The sequence below is a fragment of the Fistularia commersonii genome, chromosome 22 (assembly GCF_037954325.1).
Source record: "Fistularia commersonii isolate RoL2024-O1a breed Wild chromosome 22, RoL_Fcom_v1.0, whole genome shotgun sequence".
Classification (NCBI taxonomy): domain Eukaryota; kingdom Metazoa; phylum Chordata; class Actinopteri; order Syngnathiformes; family Fistulariidae; genus Fistularia; species Fistularia commersonii.
In genome coordinates this window covers 140,183-160,000 of record NC_141305.1, presented here as the reverse complement: position 1 = coordinate 160,000, position 19,818 = coordinate 140,183, and the positions used below count along the sequence as shown (strand labels likewise).

Genomic DNA, 19,818 nt, shown 5'->3' with positions numbered 1-19,818 from the left:
GGCGGCAAACATGGACGGAGACCGTCCCTCCGTCCGACCATTACTCTGAAGGACTGCGGTGACGTCACTCGTCGTGTGACGTCAGCAGCCGCAGGAGTCCTGCGCGAGGGCCGGCGGCCACCAGGGGGCGCGGGAAGCGCGTGCCAGAACGTCGGCAGGCCGGCGGGTCGTCAGCCGATCGGCGTCCGGGATGGGGACGCGGCCAATCAGAACGGCCCACGTCACTCACAGCTTCCGGGGAGCTCTGACCTTCCGATAATTCACGCCACATCTCCGGAGGTTTGCAGCAGGTCTCCATCTCCATCTGCTCCTCTGGACCTGAGCAGCAGCTGGAAGAAGAAGTGGAGGGAAGTAGAAACAGGTCCAAAGAATAAAATGAGACGTTCCAGTGAAAGTGGCTTCACGGCCTCAGGAATCAGAGTCAAGCTGGTTCCTCAGAGGACCTCCAGCAGGTCCGTCTCAAAGCACCAGCAGAACGATCGTTTCTGAGAGAATCATCTTTTCACACACACACATCCTAACTCGTGCTCGGCGCCGGTGTTTTCCCGGCATGTTACGCGCCGGCTACAGCAGGTTGGAGGGCGCCATGGCGTCGGCCTTGTCTTCCCAGAGTCGTCCCTGAAGGCCACGCCGCCGCTTCTCCAGGCAGGACACTCTGGTGTTCTCCTGCGAGGGCGCGGACGGGCCGCGTCCGATGACCGAAGAGCGCCGGCGCCATCGCGGCCGACGGAAGAAAGCGGAACTCCTCGCCGGGGACGCTCTCTCTGTTGGCATGGCGACGGCAACGGCGCCCGACTCGGACTCCTGTCTGCGGTCTGTCGTTTAGGCGTCCGCTCAAACGGTGGAGAGCGAGGCCGAGACGACCCCGTGACCTCGCTGCCCCGGAGGCGTCGCCACGGAAACAATGAGGGAAAAGGTTTGACACATGTGACAAGATGTGACACATTTTATTATCCTTGATGCAGCTAAAGAACAGGGATCCTCTGAAGCTTCACAGAAACAAAGAAAAGCGTCTTCTAAGAAGCTTGGTGGAGGAGCAGCATCTCCATCTGAGGAGGCTTTTATTCCGAAGCTCTGCTTCCTGTCGATCCGGCTCGGCGGAGCCGTCGCCACGGAGACGCCCGTCTGGCTCAGGTGTCGGGATTGTTGGTCTGGGCGGGGCGGTGTGTGTGTGGCGTGTGTGTGTGTGTGTGTGCGCGCAGGTATTTCCAGCTGGCTCCGCCTCCAGCTGTCCTGCCTCAGGTGAAGCTCAGGCGTCGTCAGCTTCTTCAGCTGCTGAGATCAAACCCCAGGTGAGTTCCTCTTCCTCGGGGATTTATCGCGGGGTTTATGGATCGGTTTATTGATCGTCTTATTGATCGCCCCGTCGACCGTGTGTGTGCGAAAGTGCGAACGCTGTGTGAACGAGTCGGGCGTCTCCTGGTGCACCGGGAAGCCGCTGGTCTCCTGACTGTCAGAACTCCTTCCTGGTTTCTCCTGAGTCCAAAGCAGGAACCAAAGCACTTTTATTCTGAGGGATCCTGTGAACCTCTGGGGGGTGGAGGTGAGCATGTGTGTGTGTGTGTGTGTGTGTGTGTGTGTGTGTGTGTGTGTGTGTGTGTGTGTGTGCATGCGTGCGTGCGTGCGTGCGTGCGTGCGTGCGTGCGTGTGTGAGACAAAGACCTCCCCTTCAGCCACTCAGGAGTGGGTGGGTCTTACTTGCTTTTCCTCAAGCTCTCTGGGTCCAACAGGACCCGGAGATCATGTTACAGGAGGGAGCTTCTGCTGAGCGCTGGTCTGGTTGAACTCCCTGGAGGCTTCAGGACAATGTGAGGACCAGAGAAAACCAGCTTCATGTCATTGAAGGCTGAGGACGTTCTGTAGGACGGTGAACCTCCTGGACGTCTGCAGATGAGCCAGAGGAGCAGGGCTCGCGGTAGAGAAGGTCGCTGGTAGCCCCGGAGGGCATCGGAGAAGATGACCAGAAGTCGTGATGTCAGAGCGCAGAACCTCCAGATGACTGTCGTCCGTGTTGGAAATGTGAGAGCATCGGAGGAAAGTTGACCCGTGTTGTCGCATCAGAAGATCTGAGACGGACTCTCCACCGGGCCGCTTCCCTTCCTGCCTCGGATATGAGAAGCACACTGACCTTCTGCTGGAGAAGAACCCGGAGCCACGGGTCCACACTGTCGTGGATCTAATCCAGAACCTGGTCCTGCAGACCAGAGGCGGCGCATCCTCACCGGGACGAGAAGACGGGTGTTTTGAGGAGAAAAGCAGAAACCATATTCAACATCTCCAAAACCAATGGCAGGTCAGGATCATGCGGACATTTCTCCTTCCGCGCTTCATCTTCACATGCTGTCGTCTGCGTCCGAGGCCGGCGGGAGGAGCGGCTCGTATCTGGCGTGCGGCGACCTGGACCTCGGCCGGAGGTCTGAGGTCTCATTGCTTCGTCCCGCGGTCGCAGCGGACAACCGGGTTCTGACAGAACTCGGAGGACCACGAAATCCTCTCCCGCCGAAGCCTAACTCGACAGCAGACGCTCCTCCCGGCGCCGCCGAGGTTGGTCTCTCGCCGCCTGGTGACGCAGCCACGGCAGGACGCGGACCCGCTCGGCTTATGTGGCCGTCGAGGTCTTCGGACGTACCTTGGAGAAGACGGATGGTCCTCGCCGGAGTTGCCTGAAGGAGTCACTCGGCCGGAGCGCTCGCAGCTCCCCGGGGATCGGTGACTGGTCCGCGGTTCATCCGCCAGACCTGAAGCTCCGCCTCTCGACCTGCGGGTCAAAGCAGTCAGCGGACCTCGGTGTCCTGGAGTCCTGAGAAGATGTCTCCAGTCCACCCAGGGCTGTCCTCACCGCAGTGGAAGGTTCTGGCCACCTTTTCCCTCTAAGGAACCTTCAGGAAGGACAAAGATGGGAATCCTCGGGCCGCTTGAGATTCTCCGGCGGTTGCGGCGGGAACGACCTGCCCCTCGACGTTCTCGTACGGTTGAAGAGATTGAGGAGGTGGCAGAGCGTGAAGACCGTGAGCTCCGGCGTTCATACCAGAGGGGGAGGAGGCAGCCTCTGATTCTGGATGAAGCTCCGATCCTTCTCCAGTCTGGATGATGGCCAGCGCAATCTCTCGTGGTTAAGGGTCTCGTAATTGTGCTTTTTAATGTTGGATGGAACCAAAAAGGATCTCTGGGATCATCTGAAGAGGAACAGGAAGCCTGACTTCTCAGAGGGCTTGGATTTCTTCTTCCCAGGCCTCGTGTTGTCTGATCAGACCTTCTGTCTCCTCCTTCAGCGCCACGTACTTGTCCTCCAGAGCTTTGACCTTCTTCAGCTTCTTCTGCTGCTTGTTGAACTTGGTCTGGAGGGCGTCGTGGCTGCGGCTCATGATGTCGTTCTCCAGCGTCTCCGATTTGTACATGAGACCACAGACCTTCTCGCCCTGGAGTTTGTTGCAGGTCACATGAATCTGCCGCAGCACAGATTCATTTTCTTGTCTCATGGTCTCGTTGAGTCTCTTGAGATCCCGCCTGGACTTCTCCGAGGTTTCCTCCTCTCTGAGCTGCTTGGTCACCTCCTGCAGGCGTTTCTGCAGGACCTTGTTCTGGTAGACGATCGCGTCCTTCTCCGCCTTCAGCGTTTTGTAGTGAATCTCCAGGAAACTGGGGTTCCTCGGACACTTGTTGGAAGCCTCGAGTCGCTGCGTGAGGAGCTCGTTCTTCTTCCTCCACACTGCCGTCTCCTGCCTCAGTAGATCGCATTTCTGCCTCCAGTCTTCATCGCCGAGGAGCCTCCTGAAGGTGTTGCCGTGTGTTGCGACCAGGACTCTGTTTTGCTCCTGCAGCATCTTCTCCTCAGCTTCCAGATCCTCGTATTTCTCCCTCAGGTTCGATCGAAGCCGGAGCTGTTTGTGAATGTCCTGGATTTGTTTTTGCAGTCCATCGTTCTCCTTCCTCAGGGCCTCCATGGTGGCGAGTCTTTCCCGGAATCGGTTCCCACAGGGGATCTCGCTCTCGTTCTCCTTCCGCAGCCTCTGGACTTCTTTCTTCAGGACCTCGTTCTGCCGCGTCATGGCTTCTGTGGATGCTTTAATCCTGCTAATCATCCCGCGCAGAGCCTTCTCCTTGTGGATGTCCTTGTAGATCTGCTGGAGGTCCCTGTGGACCGCCTCGTTCTGTCTGCTCACCACCTCGTTGCTGCGTCCCGCGGGGGCTTTGAATTTTTTGAAGACCTTCTGCTGCTTCTTGAACTCGTTCTGGAGGGCGTCGTGGCTGCGGGTCACGATGACGTTCTGGAGCTTCTCCGATTTGTACATGAGACCGAAAACCTTCTCGCCCTGGAGCTGATTGCAGGTGTCGTGAACCTGGAGCAGCACCGACTCGTTCTCCTCCCGGAGAGCCTCGTTGTGTCTCTCCAGATCCCACCTCATCTTGTTCAGGTTTTCCTCCTCCCGGAGCTGCTTGGTCACCTCCTGGAGTCGTTTCTGCAGAACCTTGTTTTGGTTGCTGATGGTTTCTTTCTCGATCTTCAGTGTCTTGCAGTCAATCTCCAAGACGGTCGGACTGCCGAGACACTTGTTGGAAGCTTCTAGTCTCAACGTCATGTGTTCGTTTTCTTCCTTCCAGGCCTCCGTCTCCTGCCTCAGGACGTCACACTGGTACCTCCAGTCCTCGTTGTTCAGAGGCCTCTTGAAGGTGCTGGCGTGGGTTCCGACCAGGACTCTGTGTTTGGCCTGCAGGAGCTTCTTTTCTGCTTCCAGATCTTCGTATTTCTCCTTGAAGGTGTACCGAAGCCAGAGCTGCTTGTCGATCTCTTCGATTTCCTTCTGCAGACTGTCGTTTTCTTTGGTCAGAGCCTCGATGTGGGACAGCCTTTTGCGGACTCGCTTCTCCCAGAGGTTCTCGCTGTCGCTCTCCTTCCTGAGCCTCCGGAGTTCCTTCTTCAGGGCCTCGTTCTGACGAGTCATCGCTTCGGTGGACTCCTTCATCCAGTTGATCATACCGCGAAGAGCCTTTTCTTTGCTGATCTTCTTGTAGATCTGCTGGACTTCGTTGTAAAGAGTGTCATTCTGCCGGTTCAGGGCTTCGTTCTCTTTCCTCAGGTTTGTAAAACGCCCTTCCAGAGCTTTGACATGTTCATGCCTCTTCTGCAGCTCCATGGTAGTTTTGCTGTCATTTTGCAGCCTCATCCTGCCGATGGGCCTCTTAATGCTCCTCTTCTTGGCATCGGGGTTCGCCGCCTTTTTGATTAACTCGGGCTCTGGTTGGCCGCAACTTTCCAACAGGCCTTCGATGTCCTGGAGCTGGTTCTTCATCTGGTGAAGTTGGAGTTCGATGCTCTGGATTCTTGTGAGCATGTTGTGGTCGCTGTCTGTGTCATATTGTTCCTGAGTGCAGTCAATTTGTTGCTGGTGACTCATATTATTGGCTCGTCAGTCTGTGTCGTCTTTTGAGCAGAGTGTTTGATAAAATCTCGGAAAATGATGTTGGGGTAATTCAGCACGCTGTCGGGCTTCCTTCTCAGTCATCTACTTCTTCTGTGAGGTCTGGTCCTGTATGTCCTGTGCAGCGTATGTCTTATACAACTTTAGTTTCTGCGGCACAAAACGCTCTGAAAGGTTTGAGGTTGATGCGGCGGACGGTCGTCCTGTGGAGATCCACTGCGGTGTCTGGCTGTACCTTCACAGGAAAGAGGCTCCCCTATCTGACATTACAGCCTCGCCTTTCACAGCTTCAAGTCACCTTCCCCTGTCTACTCTGCGCTCACCTTGTATGACCTTGCGGCGTCCTCTGTCAGAGCATGTCCGCATGCCTTTGGTGACAGAAGGAAGTGAGGCGTCCGTGCACAGTGACATCACAGAGTGTTTCCATGACGCGACATGACAGCTTCGATTCCGATCTCAGGCCAGTGGAGGGGCAGCTCTCTGAAACACCCGTGGACAAAGATACAGTACTTTACGATGCCCCCCCCTCCCCCCCCCACAAAAAAAGAAAAAATTAAAAGGGCACTACCCGCTCCTGATGGGTCACATGTCACAATGGAACTGAAGGAGGCACTAGGATGAGAGATGAAAGGTCTTCAAGAAAAGCAACAAAGTATGGTGGCCACAATAACAATTGATAAAGGTCACCACAGATACTTCGCTGAGGTGCGGCCGCCTTCTGTAGCCGAGCCGTGAAGCAGCTCCCCTCCGATCCCATTCCACCTCTGCTGTCGAAGGGCTGAAGCTATTGACGCCCCGCAGTGACGGCCCTCACTTAACCCTGCCCCCAAGGATTGTCATAAGAGATACGATTGTCATTGGTAGTTCGGGTTTGGACACCTGACAGTGCAGACATGTGACATGTCCAAAAGCAATGGCTGGCTTGTGTTGGAGTGTTGGCCTCCTAATTCTCTCCAGAGCTTCAGACATGTTGAAGCGAGAAGTCAGGTGGTCCACTTTGGTGTGGAACTTTTTTGTAGAATTCAAGTGTTTCACCGCAGCCTTACCCTAACCCTAAACACAAGGAGTGACTCAACATGGACACTTGGAGGGGCTGTATCTTACTAATCACCTAATTTTTCAAGATTTCTGAATGGACAGTGAGATGAAGTCGGGGGAACACAGTATACACCTCGATTGATCAGGTTTCAGCTACTTTATTTGACATTTGTTGAAACAGTGGACTGTAAGGAGAAAGTCCAAGAGCCTTATAGAAAACAAAGATATTAAAAGGCAAGAGTTGTCCAAGAACCGACTTGAGTGTTGTCATGTAGCCTCTTAACAGGTTTCTGGACTTGTATGCTCAGAGGCAGTATTCTACCCCGGTTTGCACTTGTTCTTTTCCCTCAACCAGACCGATTCAACTCAATCACCAAGGTGCCGTCCTCCTGTTGCCGCTTCTGAAGATGCGCATCGTGCTGGTCTTGGTTGGAACGGCGTCCACGCGTCCATGTTCTCCATTTGGGTTTTGCTTTTCAGTGCCCTTGAATCCACCTGCATCCCCATCCCTCAAAAGTTCCATGTGCAACCTGCTCACACCTGCTGCCTGATTTCCCGCTTGTTCTTCGAAGATCGAGCGTGCACTTTTCCCTGGCTGATCACGACGGGATCTGACCATCTTTGTTTGAGCCGGACCAAAGGAACCGGGCTCGTCTCTCCAGCCAGATGTTTATAAATCTTGACGGACAGTTTGCTGGAGCACTTCAGGACACGAGGACTCCTATCCTTCTTTATGCTGACTTGCTTCCACGGTGGACTGCATTTCTTCAGCCAGAGCTGGACATCCTCGAGGACGGGGTCCAAGTCGCCACTCGGAGGAATCCCGTTGGTCCAGGTATCCGGTCCAGACAATGGACCGCGTGACTCTGGGACAGAACCTGGCAGCGCATGCTCCTCAGCTCCATCGACCTCCCTGCCGGGCGCAGCCCGAACATCTCCACCGGAGTGCTGCTCATCGACATGAGAAGCAGGTTCCTTGTTTTTAAAGAACCGGATCAGTATCCTGATTCTCCAGTGGGCGTGAAGGGGGTGCGGTCTTATGACCGATGGAAGCTCAGTCTCAGGAGGTTCTCTCTGTTGAGACTAGTGTCGCGTCAGCAGCGACCAAGTTGCCCATCAAATGTCTGTCATGGCACCATGTGACCTGATCAGCCAATGGGCTGCAGACTCAGCTTGGTCCTAGGCCATCACAGGAGATAGAGAGTACAGTCAGTGGAGAAAAGAGCACTGTTGTTCATGCACATAGTGCCAGAGGTAATAGAACCTGAAGATGTAGTACTGAAATGAGGCTAAAAATTAGGGGGGCGTGGCGCAGGAGGTGGAGCGATCGTCTTTGGAGCCAAACGTTCCTGGTTGGTGCTTCTAAGTGTTGTCGAGCAAGACACCGAACCCTTCCCTGCTCCCCTGGCGCTGCTCGACGGCAGCTTACTGCTCAGGGTTCATCCATGATGGGTTAATTGCAGAGAACGAATTTCCCCACAAGGATTAATTCAAATGAATTATTAAATTATTGTTATTAAATTCCCTTGATGCCCAAACAAATTGTACCTCAGTTGTCGTCATGAGCCATCAAAGAAGTGCAGCAGCGTATTGTGGCCCTGCGGTACCCTACAGGGGGAGTTCCAGTTCCTGGACGGTGGTCATTGGACACTGTGCCAGATGTCCTGGAGAAGAAGCTGATGTCGCACACCGAGGCGGTGCGCTGCCTGTGACGTGAACGCAACCTGCATGACTCCGATGTCAACAGCAATCGAGTAGTTTGACGTCTCAAAGAGCTTGGATTTCTTCTTCCCAGGCCTCGTGTTGTCTGAGCAGACCTTCTGTCTCCTCCTTCAGTGCCACGTACTTGTCCTCCAGAGCTTTGACCTTCTTCAACTTCCTCTGCTGCTTGTTGAACTCACTTCGGAGGGCGTCGTGGCTGCGGCTCATGATTTCATTCTGGAGCTTCTCCGATTTGTACATGAGACCACAGACCTTCTCGCCCTGGAGTTTGTTGCAGGTCACATGAATCTGTCGCAGCACAGATTCATTTCTTTGTCTCATGGTCTCGTTGAGTCTCCAGAGATCCCGTCTGAACTTCTCCAAGGTTTCCTCCTCTCTGAGCTGCTTGGTCACCTCCTGCAGGCGTTTCTGCAGGACCTTGTTCTGGTAGACGATCGCGTCCTTCTCCGCCTTCAGCGTTTTGTAGTGAATCTCCAGGAAACTGGGGTTCCTCGGACACTTGTTGGAAAACTCGAGTCTCAACATCATGTGCTCGTTCTCTTCCCTCCAGGCCTCCATCTCCTGCCTGAGTAGATCGCATTTCTGCCTCCAGTCTTCATCGCCGAGGAGCCTCCTGAAGGTGTTGCCGTGTGTTGCGACCAGGACTCTGTTTTGCTCCTGCAGCATCTTCTCCTCAGCTTCCAGATCCTCGTATTTCTCACGTAGATTTAATCGAAGCCGGAGCTGTTTGTTGATCTTCTGGATTTGTTTTTGCAGTCCATCGTTCTCCTTCCTCAGGGCCTCCATGGTGGCGAGTCTCGCCCGGAATCGGTTCCCACATATATTTTCTCTTTCTTTCTCCTTCCGGAGCCTCCGGACTTCTTTCGTCAGGATCTCGTTCTGCTGGGTCATGGCTTCTGTGGATGCCTTCATCCTCTTTATGATCCCCAGCAGAGCCTTCTCCTTGTGAATGTCCTTGTAGATCTGCTGGAGTTCCCTGTGGACCACCTCGTCCTGTCTGCTCACCACCTTGTCACAGTGTTCCTCTGACACTGTGAGTTTGTTGGAGACCTTCTGCTGCTTCTTGAACTCGACCCGGAGGGCGTCGTGGCTGCGGGTCATGATGATGTTCTGGAACTTCTCCGATTTGTACATGAGACCGAAAACCTTCTCGTCCTGCAGTTTGATGCAGGTCACTTTAATCTGGTGAAGCACCGACTCGTTCTCCTGTCGCAGGTCCCTGTTGTGTCTTCTTAGCGTTCCCCTCAGCTGGTCAAACGTCTCCTCGGCCCTGAGCTGCTTTATCACCTCCTGGAGTCGTCTCTGCAGGACCCTGTTTTGGTTGCTGATGGTTTCTTTCTCGATCTTCAGAGTCTTGTAATTTGTTTCTAAGACACCCGGAAAGCCGAGACAGTTGTTGGAAGCTTCTAGTCTCAACATCATGCGGTTGTTTTCTGCCTTCCAGGCCTCCGTCTCCTGCCTCAGGACGTCACACTGGCACCTCCAGTCCTCGTTGTTCAGAGGCCTCTTGAAGGTGCTGGCGTGGGTTCCGCCCAGGATTTTGTTTTGTGTCTGCAGGATCTTCTTCTCTGCTTCCAGATCCTCATAGATTTTCTTGAAGGTCAACTGGACTTTGAGCTCCTGGCCGATCTTCTGGATATCTCTCTTTAAGTAGTCGTGTCTTTTCCTCAGCACTGCGATGAAGGTGAGCCTTTTCCTGAAGTGCTTCTCCCAGGGGTTCTTACTCTCGTTGTCTCTCTTGAGCTTCTCCAGTTCCTTGTTCAGGGCCTGGTTCTGACGGCTCATGGCTTCCGTTGCCTCTTTCATCCAGGTGATCATTCCGTGCAGGACCTTTTCTTTGCTGATGTTTTTGTAAATGTGCTGGACCTCCTTGTACAGAGAGCTATTCTGCTGGACCAGGACCCTGTTGTTCTCTTTCAGACTTGTAAATCGTCTCTCCAGAGTCTGGAGGCGTTCCCGAAGCTCCGGGATGATTTCCCTGCTGGCCGTCCCGTCGGCAGAGGCTTTCGTAGCAGCACATCCGCCCCGGGCCTCCGGAGACCGATCCAGATGTTTCTCCAGAGGCCGCTCAGCTGCTCTCGAAGCCCGGAGCCCCTGATGCTCCTGGATCTTGTCTTCTGGAATGTTCCTCCGGTCTTCCCGTGCGGAATCGACCACCTCCCGGTGGATCATGTCGGCGGCTCACTGAGCGTGGACGGAACCCGTCGGACACCAGATGGCGGCCACAGTGCCGGCTGTGTCGGACCCGAGGAGGCCCGCAGACTCATTTATAACTTCAGTTGTGGGACTTTATTCTCTCAGACTATGAATGCTCCCGCTCGCCGCTGTGAACTTCTCCTGAAGTTCCAGACCCCTGTTTACTTCCGGCTGCGGGTTCTGAGCGACGCTCCGTGGTGTTTGCGCTGTCCAACCACCCGGGCCTTTCTCCGTCCAGTGAAGCGCTCACTCCTCTGCCTCTGCCTTTCACATCAGAGCTGAGCGTTTGCTCCTGGGAGGTGGTCGTCCTGAGCAGCAGCTCCCTCCGCCCGGGTTCCAGCTCAGACGCTGAGGACGGAGGCATCGTGCGTGTGGTCCGGGGTTCCTCACCGCCGACATCCGCCCTGAACCTCCGTGGACTCTCCCCGCTTTTGTGCCGTTACTGCAACCACAGGAGATGAACCACGTGCACCTCCTCATCTCCAAGAGTCGGACGCACAGATGGTCGGGGTAGCGTTTGTACGTCGGATCAGACGGCTGTTATTTTGCCGTCGCATCGAGGTGACCAGCTTGGGGTGACAACATCACAGTGATCACAGCTTCTCCTTCCCGTCGGGGGTGGGAGCAGGACTTCAGAATCGCCGAGTCGTCGGACTGGACGGGCCTCCGGCGTGGGAGGATGAAAATATGAGGACGGGTTAGGGTTAGAGACTATGGAATGAGAAAAAAAAAAAGAAGGTGAAGGGCCAGTTTTAGATCAAGTCATGGAGGAGAAGGGGAAGTTAGAACATTTGACCTAGAAGGAAAAGATACCTCGGATAGAAAGCAACATTGAACTTGGAGCTTGTGGACTAATGGTTGAACCTAAAGATGAAGAGCAGGAACACACACATGAAGAACGAGTACTTGCCCAAGACGTGAACCCTTGGGGTTGCGGTGACCGTGAGGAAGAAGACGGGGAGGCCGGGAGGAGATGTCAAGGCCGCCGCCGGCCGCAGGAGATGTCAAGGCCGGAAGGAAGAGGCTGAAACGCACTGCTGAAAGCGTGGGACAGAAGAGCATGGAGAGTTCTCGGGTCATGAAATCTGAGCGAATACGATCAAATATCTCAGAGAGGAACATCCAGAGAAGCTGCCGCGACTCCTCGACAGCGTGGTGAGAAGGGAAGCTGGCAAGAGGGGCGAGGGTCTCCCATTATGAATTCCATGCGTCTTTTACTGGTGGGGAAAAATGTGCTTGCAGGTGTCCCTGCCTGGCTTCACAGTGTGGAATGGCTCTGCTCCTGCAGGTGACAGCATGGTGTTCCATCCAGAGTTCGAGAATGCAGGTCAGGCAGCGGGGCTTCAGGTGTGGCGGGTGGAGAACATGGATCTTGTCCCTGTTCCAGAGAGTCTGTACGGAAGCTTCTACAACGGGGACGCCTACCTGGTTCTCCACACGACCGAGACCCGCGGGGGGAACCTGCAGTACAACCTGCATTACTGGCAAGGTAATTGAAAACGTACGTCTTCACCAAGCACGACCCCGCTAACCTCACTCAGCCCCCAAACCCCCATGAGTGCACAGTATGTAAGTATATGGGTCTGAGATGGTCATTTGGTCGAGTGGTCACTTCTGACTTCCGACTACTGCTACTTCGGATCTTCGGTGACTGAATTGCACTTCTTGTGAGTCGCTTTGGATAAAAGCGTCTGCCAAATGACCGGGATGTAACCTAATAACTCGCGCTCCAGTAGCAGCGGGCCGGCTCGGCGCAGGAGGTGGAGATCGTCTTTAGAACCCAACGTACCCGGTATGAGTCTCGGTTCCTTCTAGCCCGTCGAAGTGTCTTGAGAAAAGACACCGAACCCCTAAGTGCTCCTCAGGCGCCGGTCGACGGCAGCCTTCTGCTCCTGGTACATCCGGGACGGGTTCATTGCAGAGAACGAATTTCCCCGCGGGATTACTAAAGGATAAATTATTATTAATTATCATTAGTCTGGACTCACGTCACAGCTGAGTACACTGATACTATTCCTCGAGCTGGTGTGGAACACGGTGCAGCAGATCACCGGAGGAACCCCCTGCAGTGCGCTAGTAAAAGTATCAGCAGTATCAGCAGCACTGCAGCGACTGTGCGAGCGGTACTATTAGTATCACAGGTCCTGCGAGCCAGTAGCACAGCGATGGCGGCGGCAGCTGCGCAGAGACCGTACAATCTCAAGGATGTGAAATGGGCTCTGCTGTCCGATTGCTTTGTGTTCCTGTAGGTTCTGAGTGTTCTCAGGATGAGAGTGGGGCGGCGGCCATCTTGGCAGTCCAGATGGATGACTTCCTGCAGGGGGCGCCAGTCCAGTACCGTGAAGTCCAGGGTCACGAGTCCAGTTCTTTCACCGGATACTTCAAAAGTGGACTCCGGTATCTTGTGAGTCTTGCTCCGGGGCGGAAGGGGCGGCGAAAACGGCCTGGCGATCCAAGACGTACGAACGATGCAAAAACGGGCGAGAAAATATCCGAGGACCTGAAACCGCGAAGCGGCCGGTGGGAGGAGTGGTGGCGACAGCGGGGCGACGAGCGGTCTACCTGCCGCCGCCGCCGTAGACATGGTGTTTGTATTCTGACCTCAGGCTGGGGGCGTGGCCTCAGGCTTCAGACACGTGGTCACCAACGATGTGGAGGTCCAGAGGTTGCTGCAGGTCAGAGGGCGGCACGCTGTCAGGGCCACCGAGGTTCCCGTCAGCTGGGAGAGCTTCAACCGCGGAGACAGCTTCATTCTGGACCTGGGACTCCATATCATCCACTGGTCTGGTTCCCATAGCAACCGTTTTGAGAAGTTCAAGGCCACCGTAGTGAGTGGAGACGGGGCTCGTGAGATCTCCCGGGTTCGATGACGTCACACTGACGAGAGTCGCCGATTGGCAGGTGTCGAAGGGGATCCGTGACAACGAGCGCTGCGGTCGGGCCCGGCTGCTGGTCTGCGACGAGGGCGGCGAACCGGAGATGATGCTGGAGGTGAAGTTACACCTTCTTCCCCCAGGACTCCCCGGAACACACCGGTGTCGAGATGGACGTCAGTGCGACGTCCCAAACCGTCCAATCACCATCCAGGAACACGAGGGAACGTTGTAGGACGTCGACTCCGTGTTCGCATCCCAGAATTTCATGATGCCTTTGAGGTCTGACCTGGGTCGTGCCTCTGACCTCTGACCCGTGCGTCCAGGTGCTCGGCGACAAACCGGAGCTGCCGGAAGCTCAAGTTGACGACGCCAAGATGGACGCCTGCAACAGGAAGCTGGCCAAACTCTACCAGGTGAGTCCGAGGGAAGATCTCTGAGGGCCAAGTCCAAGTTTCCACCCGAAAACGCCAGGATGGACCTTCCCGTGTCTCCTTGGCCGCAGGAGACGGCTTGCATATTTTCACTACTTTTCCACATCAGGTGGGCGTGAGAAGATTCACTGATCTTCAGTGATGTTCTGCTCCATTATTAACATTATTATCCCTTGGTTTGGAAGGTCCGGAGATGTCCATGTCCTCAGCGTACGTTCCTGCAGGCTTTTGTTGTGAAGCAGAAGCAGGAAGTAGAGCGTCCTCTCTTGTGTGTCTCAGGTGTCCAACGCACACGGAGAGCTGTCGGTCACCCTGGTGGCAGAAGACAACCCCTTCTCCCAGGACGCCCTGCTCTCCAGCGACTGCTTTGTCCTGGACAACGGGGCCGGCGGCTGCATCTTCATCTGGAAAGGTTCCTGCCGGTTCCCCGGGATATACTTTCTGAAGCACCTAAGACTCGTCTGACGTGTGCGTGTGCGTGTGTGTGTGTGTGTGTGTGTGAGCAGGAAAAGATGCAAATCAGGAGGAACGTCTTGCTGTCTTGAAAACTGCTGAGCTGTTCATACACAAAATGGATTACCCAGCACACACTCAGGTGCGCGCACACACACACACACACACACACACACACGTGTACAGGACAACAAAGACCTCAGTTGAAACTATCAAGGACCCAAAGCTCTTGAAGTCAAGCCCTGCCCCCTGGATGGTTTCTGGCCAGTGATTGGTTGGCTCCGTGGAATGTGCTTGAAGCTCATTGGAGTGAGTGAGGAACCATCAGGAGTCCTGGTGTCGAGTGGGGGGGCACAGAGGGACCTTCAGGACCAGGTGGATGAGCCTCAGGCTCAGGACAGGTGGTCCTTCTCCGCCGTCCACAGCCTGAGAAGCCACCACCGTCGTTCATGGCGACCAGAAGGTGGAAGGATCACCCGCGGGTGAACTTAAAGAGCACCGGGTGGATCCTTGAGGAGCTCCTCCGTCTCCTGCCCACCACAGGTCCAGGTTCTCCCTCAGCATGGAGAGACTCCGCTCTTCAAGCAGTTCTTCCAGGACTGGAAGGAGCCCGACGCCACCGTCGGCACGGGAACGGCGTTCGTGTCCAATCGGATTGCGAAGATTGAGAAGGTAGCCGGTCCGATGAAGCTCATGCTGTTGCGCTTCAGTGTTGCCACGGTAACAGAAAGTGACCGTCGCTCTGACCGCACAGGTGCCGTTCGACGTGTCGTCTCTCCACCGATCGGAGGCCATGGCGGCCCAGCACGGGATGGTGGACCGAGGGGACGGAACCAAACGGGTGCGTCTCCGGCCGGGACGCCGCAGGTCCACCTGTCCGGGTCTCCACCCGGGAGGAACCAATCAGGACACGGAGCTCATTGGGATATGAGCTCCGAACACGGAGGTTCCGGGCGCTCGCGGCGGCGCCACCTGCTGGTGAGAAGGGGAAGAGCGGGCGGCGTCCGTCTAAGCGTCCCTCTGTCTTCAGGTGTGGCGCGTCGAAGGCTGCGACAAGGTTCTGGTGGACTCCGCAAAGATCGGCCAGTTCTTCGGAGGAGACAGTTACATCATCTTGTATCAGTACCAACACAAGGGCAGGCGAGGAGATATCATCTACACCTGGTGAGGTTCTCCGCCTGTCGGGTCGACGCCGTTCCCGCCGTCCAGACGATCGGGGCGCAGGCTAACTGCCGGTGTCCTCAGGCAGGGGGCGGAGTCCAGCCGGGACGAGACCGGCGCGTCGGCCATCTTGGCCGTGCGGCTGGACGACGAGCTCGGGGGCGGAGCCGTTCAGGTACGTTCCCGCCGAGCGCCGTCGGGTGCGACCTTTGACCCTCGGCCCCGCAGGCCTCACGCCTGTGTCTGCAGGTGCGGGTCGTCCAGGGAAAAGAACCCAGTCACCTCATGAGCTTGTTTGGAGGCCAGCCGATGGTCGTCTACAAGGGCGGGACATCCAGAGAGGGCGGCCAATCAGATGCGCAGGACACCCGTCTGTTCCAGGTCCGAGCCAATCAGGCGGGGGATACTAGAGCCGTGGAGGTGAGAACACGAGGTGGTGTTTTCCCACACATCCTCTCCTCGGTGGGGTGTGTGTGTGTGTGTGTGTGTGTGTGTGTGTGTGTGTGTGAGACTCCCTGTGAAGGCAGGGCTGTGATGTCACAGGTGTGTAGAAGACAGCGGCTGGTCTTTGGAAGGAGATCTCTGTGAAGATCTCCTCCTCCCAGCAGGGTGAGAACCTGAGCTCTGCTCTCCTGCTGTTGGTCCTGTGATCTCAGGTCATGACAGAAACATGTAAAAGAGCGACGGTCAGGACCTGTGGTTGAGTCGGTGAAGATCCCTTGAAGACGAGCGCCTCCGTTCACCCTCAGCGTCCCGCCCGCCCGCCCGCCCGCCCGCCCCCGTGAGCCCGCTGAGATGGAGATAAGCCCGATCTCCAGGGAGGCTCTGCTCACGCTGGTGGAGAAACATCTGAAGAACCTGTCCCGAGCCCAGTGGAGATCGCTGAGCGCCGGGCATGCGGACGCCGCCGCTCAGGTTCCAGTGATGGACCTGTGCTGTGAGATGGTCCAGACCGCCGGCGCCAACGCTGTGAGGACCACGATGGCTCTCCGCCGGGTCAGGAGCTCCACGGAAAGGCAAAGGACCCCCGTGGTTTCCACAGCCACCCTGGAAAACACCATCGCTGAGAGCTTGGCTGAGGCTCTGAACGTCCACCTGCAACCGTGCGAGAGCTTGGGACGTCTGACGGCGTTGGTGGAGGAGGAGGTTTCACTGAGGGTGAACGCCGTGTCTACAGAGCTCCTCGGCTCCCCGGACGGGTCCTTCAAGAAGACCTTTTATATCCCGAGCTCCATTTCCAGCGTGGACAAACTCTGTCAGATGGGGGTCCTGGTCTCTAAAGTGATTGAGATCTATTTACGTGGCACCGGCTCTACTGGGCTGAAGTGTGTGTCGGCAGGTCACCAGGACACCGATGGTTCTGGACCACGCGTCTCCTCTCAGACAAAGAGAAGGGACGTCTACTGTGACATTATCAAGACTCATTTCCAGAGCCTGAAGACAAAGGTGTCTCAGACTTTCAAAAGCAAGGAACCTGCTTTTCTGGTAGATGCGCAGCTCTGCGGCGCAGATGTTCGAGCTTCGCCCGGCAGGGAGGTCGATGGAGCCGAGGAGCATGTGCTGCCAGGTTCCGTCCCAGAGTCACGCGGTCCACTGTCTGGACCGAACACCCGGACCAACGGCACTGCTCCGAGCGGCGACTTGGACCCCCTCCTCCAGGATGTCCGGCTCTGGCTGAAGAAGTGCTGTCCGCCGTGGAAGCAAGTCAGCATAAAAAGGGACGTGGGTCCCGGTGTCCTGAAGTTCTCCAGGAAACTGTCCGTCAAGATTTATAAACATCTGGCCGGAGAGACGAGCCCGGTTCCTTTGGTCCGGCCCAAACAAAGATGGTCCGATCCGGTCGTGATCGGCCAGGGCAACGGGCAGATGACCTCCGAAGTCCTGTTTGTGATCTTAGAAGACCAAGTGGCAAAATTCATGCAGCAGGTGATGGTCTCTTTGCACATGCAACATATGGAGGACAGGGATGCAGGTGGATTCGAGGGCACGGAGAAGCAGAACCTAAATGGAGAACATGGACACGTGGACGCCGTTCCATCCAAGACCAACCCGATGCGCATCTTCAGAAGCGGCAACAGGAGGACGGCGCTGTCCGTCTCAGTCCAGGATTTGACCCTGGAGACAGAAGGTCTGGACTTGAAAAAAGCCTCCAGTGTGGCCCCTTCGTCTGGACAGTCGGTGCACTCAAGACAGAAGCTGGTCTACAGTCTCATCCACAATCTGATGTTGGAGCTGGTAGAGCTCCTCCCACAAACCTCCAAGGAGGTGCTGCAGACCAACGCCCTCATTCCGGTCATCGATCGACTGTCGAGCAGAGGCACGCGGGAGATCAGCCCCCATCATCTGGTGGCTTTGCAAACCCTGTACAGTTTCACCAAAGTCATCAAGGCAGTCATAAAAGACCTCCTGCGGGACTTTGACACGGCAGAAGAGCTGGTGGAGGCCGCAATGGCTTCGGAGTCCTCTTTTGATGATGCCGTCGTCAGATATTTAAAAATCCAGCTCACGTCAAGAAACCTCAAGACGAGCACCTTCTGCAGGTTTGTTTCCACGGCAGGTCAATCTTGAGCCGGCCGTCCTCCTCCTGGAAGATCTAATGATGGTTAGAACGAATAGAAATGAAACCGCTAGTCTCTGATTTGTGTCTTCCATGGACCTTGTGGTTCTCAGTCACAGCATGTACCAACTTCTACCTCAGCGAAACCCTAATGCCAACGGTGACCGGCAGCATTGGTTGTCGGTGACATCGCGCGCCCTGCTGTCTGATTTGCTGCCTCCTCCTAGGTGGACCCTACCTCCGCCAATCTGAATTCCTGCGACGTCTTCCTCCTGGTGTCCTCCTCGGGCTCCTGGATGTGGAAGGGCGGCATCAGCGGCTCGGCCGAAGCCGCCGGAGCAGAGCGCCTGGCCGCCATCCTGGAAGCGAGCCCCTCCACGCTGGAGGAAGGGGCCGAGGAAGGTCTGGACGCATCATCCGTCCCCTCTGGTTCTTTCTCATTCATCGGCTTAAGTTAACGCCCCGTTATTTTGAGACCGCTCGTGCTCCGTCCACTGCCTTCTGGTCCAAATGTTCTCGGGCTCTAAACGGACCTCATCTGATACGTGTAGGAATGGAGGAACTTGTTTTGTCTTCCACGGTCACTCGATGATCCCGGTGTGGTTTCAGATGCCTTCTGGGACGCGTCGGGTGGAAGGCAAGACTACTGTCGGTCGCCTCGTCCGAAAGATCTCCTCGATTCTCATCCTCCTCGCCTGTTCGCCTGCTCCAACAAGACCGGAACCTTCCAGGTCAGTCCGTCCACCGGGTCACCCGTCTGACACACGAGCCGGTGGAAGATCACCGCTCGCCGGGTGAGCCGGGGGCCTCCGTGCCGCTCGGGTTCTCCGCTCGGGTTCTCCGCTCAGGTTCTCCGACTCCTGTGCTCAGATGGAGGAGGTACCGGGAGAGCTGACCCAGGAGGACCTGGCTCCTGATGACGTCATGATCCTGGACGTCTGGGACCAGGCGAGTCCTCGGCCGTCGCGACAGGCGCCTCTCTCCTCCCCGCCGCCATCCACCGTCCTTTGCTTTGCTCCCGCAGGTGTTCGTCTGGATCGGCAAGGACGCTCTGGAGGAGGAGAAGACGGACGCCGCGGCTTCGGGTGAGTCGGACGGGACGTTTTGCCGGGAAGAGCGGGAAAACGTACCGACTGTGTTTTTGTCTCACCAGCTATCAAGTACATCGAGAGCGACCCGGCCGACAGAGACCCCCGCACCCCCGTAGTGACGGTGAAGCAGGGATTCGAGCCTCCGACCTTCAGCGGCTGGTTTCTGGGCTGGAGCCACGAATACTGGACCGGCGACCCCATGGAGCGAGCCATGGAGGTCCTGAGGGAATAAGGCCGGCGTCACATCGGCGGGCAAAGTGTGGAGGAAATAAATGCTTGCCGCTGCACCCCTGCCTTCGCCGGTCTGTGGTGTCAGCGGGTCGGTCTCGCCGGACGGAGGAGGGCGTCCTTCTCCGACCGTCTCCCATCCATTTCCCTCCGACCCCGAACCGTCCGCCTGGGACTGGCGTGCATTATCTTTTAGGAAAGGCTCGCGTCCGTAACGCCGCCGCCGCCGGCAGAGTGTCTGTGGCGATGCCTGTTCCCGTGGTAACTCCGGGTTCGAGTCCTTCATCTTCTCTCTCCGACCCAAACGGACGGTAGGAGGTCCACCGGCAAAGAACGGGGGCGGCACCTTCTCCACCCGCCGGGTTACGTTTTTTTCTGGAAAGGGAGACGCATCCTGTCTGCCGCTTTCAGGAGGGCAGCGAGGGACGGAGGCGGGAACGGGAAGCCTCAGGTCTTCGGACGACATGAAGCCGAAGCGCCCGTCGCCGCGTCGGCGGGTTCCGGATGAGATGGCATCCGTTGGATTCATCAGATGTTCACGCCAGAGGGACGGGACCTCCTGGCAGCGGCGTGTATCTTCACACGTCACAAGAGGTGGCGGAAGGTTCCACGGCCGAGTGAAATATGGCCTCCGACCACGGAATC

At 56.3% G+C, this 19,818-nt stretch overlaps 2 protein-coding genes across 3 annotated transcripts; both read left to right on the top strand.

Annotated features, from left to right (window-relative positions):
• Nucleotides 1-1,158: 1,158 nt before the first annotated feature.
• Nucleotides 1,159-19,232, top strand: LOC147221148 (gelsolin-like). Of its 2 annotated transcripts, none has more exons than XM_086169979.1 (18): nucleotides 1,159-1,292; nucleotides 11,665-11,865; nucleotides 12,626-12,780; nucleotides 12,983-13,204; nucleotides 13,278-13,367; nucleotides 13,576-13,665; nucleotides 13,963-14,095; nucleotides 14,190-14,278; nucleotides 14,680-14,808; nucleotides 14,891-14,977; nucleotides 15,167-15,300; nucleotides 15,382-15,472; nucleotides 15,547-15,717; nucleotides 18,082-18,256; nucleotides 18,464-18,585; nucleotides 18,725-18,802; nucleotides 18,879-18,939; nucleotides 19,008-19,232. In XM_086169979.1, the coding sequence occupies exons 2-18, from the start codon at nucleotides 11,673-11,675 to the stop codon at nucleotides 19,175-19,177; spliced, it is 2,190 nt and encodes a 729-aa protein (XP_086026105.1). In that variant the 5' UTR covers nucleotides 1,159-1,292; nucleotides 11,665-11,672; the 3' UTR covers nucleotides 19,178-19,232. The 2 variants fall into 2 exon arrangements, with proteins under 2 accessions (XP_086026105.1, XP_086026106.1); XM_086169980.1 differs by lacking the exon at nucleotides 1,159-1,292 and adding an exon at nucleotides 11,413-11,531.
• LOC147221149 (uncharacterized) lies at nucleotides 16,192-18,115 on the top strand. The gene is made up of 2 exons (XM_086169981.1): nucleotides 16,192-17,837; nucleotides 18,026-18,115. The coding sequence occupies exons 1-2, from the start codon at nucleotides 16,222-16,224 to the stop codon at nucleotides 18,039-18,041; spliced, it is 1,632 nt and encodes a 543-aa protein (XP_086026107.1). The 5' UTR covers nucleotides 16,192-16,221; the 3' UTR covers nucleotides 18,042-18,115.
• Nucleotides 19,233-19,818: the final 586 nt, after the last annotated feature.

Bases quoted from the DNA above. Each gene is read 5' to 3' on its own strand.
- LOC147221148 (XM_086169979.1), top strand. From the start codon at position 11,673: ATGGTGTTCCATCCAGAGTTCGAGAATGCAGGTCAGGCAGCGGGGCTT. The intron at 13,205-13,277 runs GTGAGTGGAGAC...GCCGATTGGCAG, and splicing joins AGAAGTTCAAGGCCACCGTA to GTGTCGAAGGGGATCCGTGA. The intron at 18,257-18,463 runs GTCTGGACGCAT...GTGTGGTTTCAG, and splicing joins GGAGGAAGGGGCCGAGGAAG to ATGCCTTCTGGGACGCGTCG.
- LOC147221149 (XM_086169981.1), top strand. From the start codon at position 16,222: ATGGACCTGTGCTGTGAGATGGTCCAGACCGCCGGCGCCAACGCTGTG.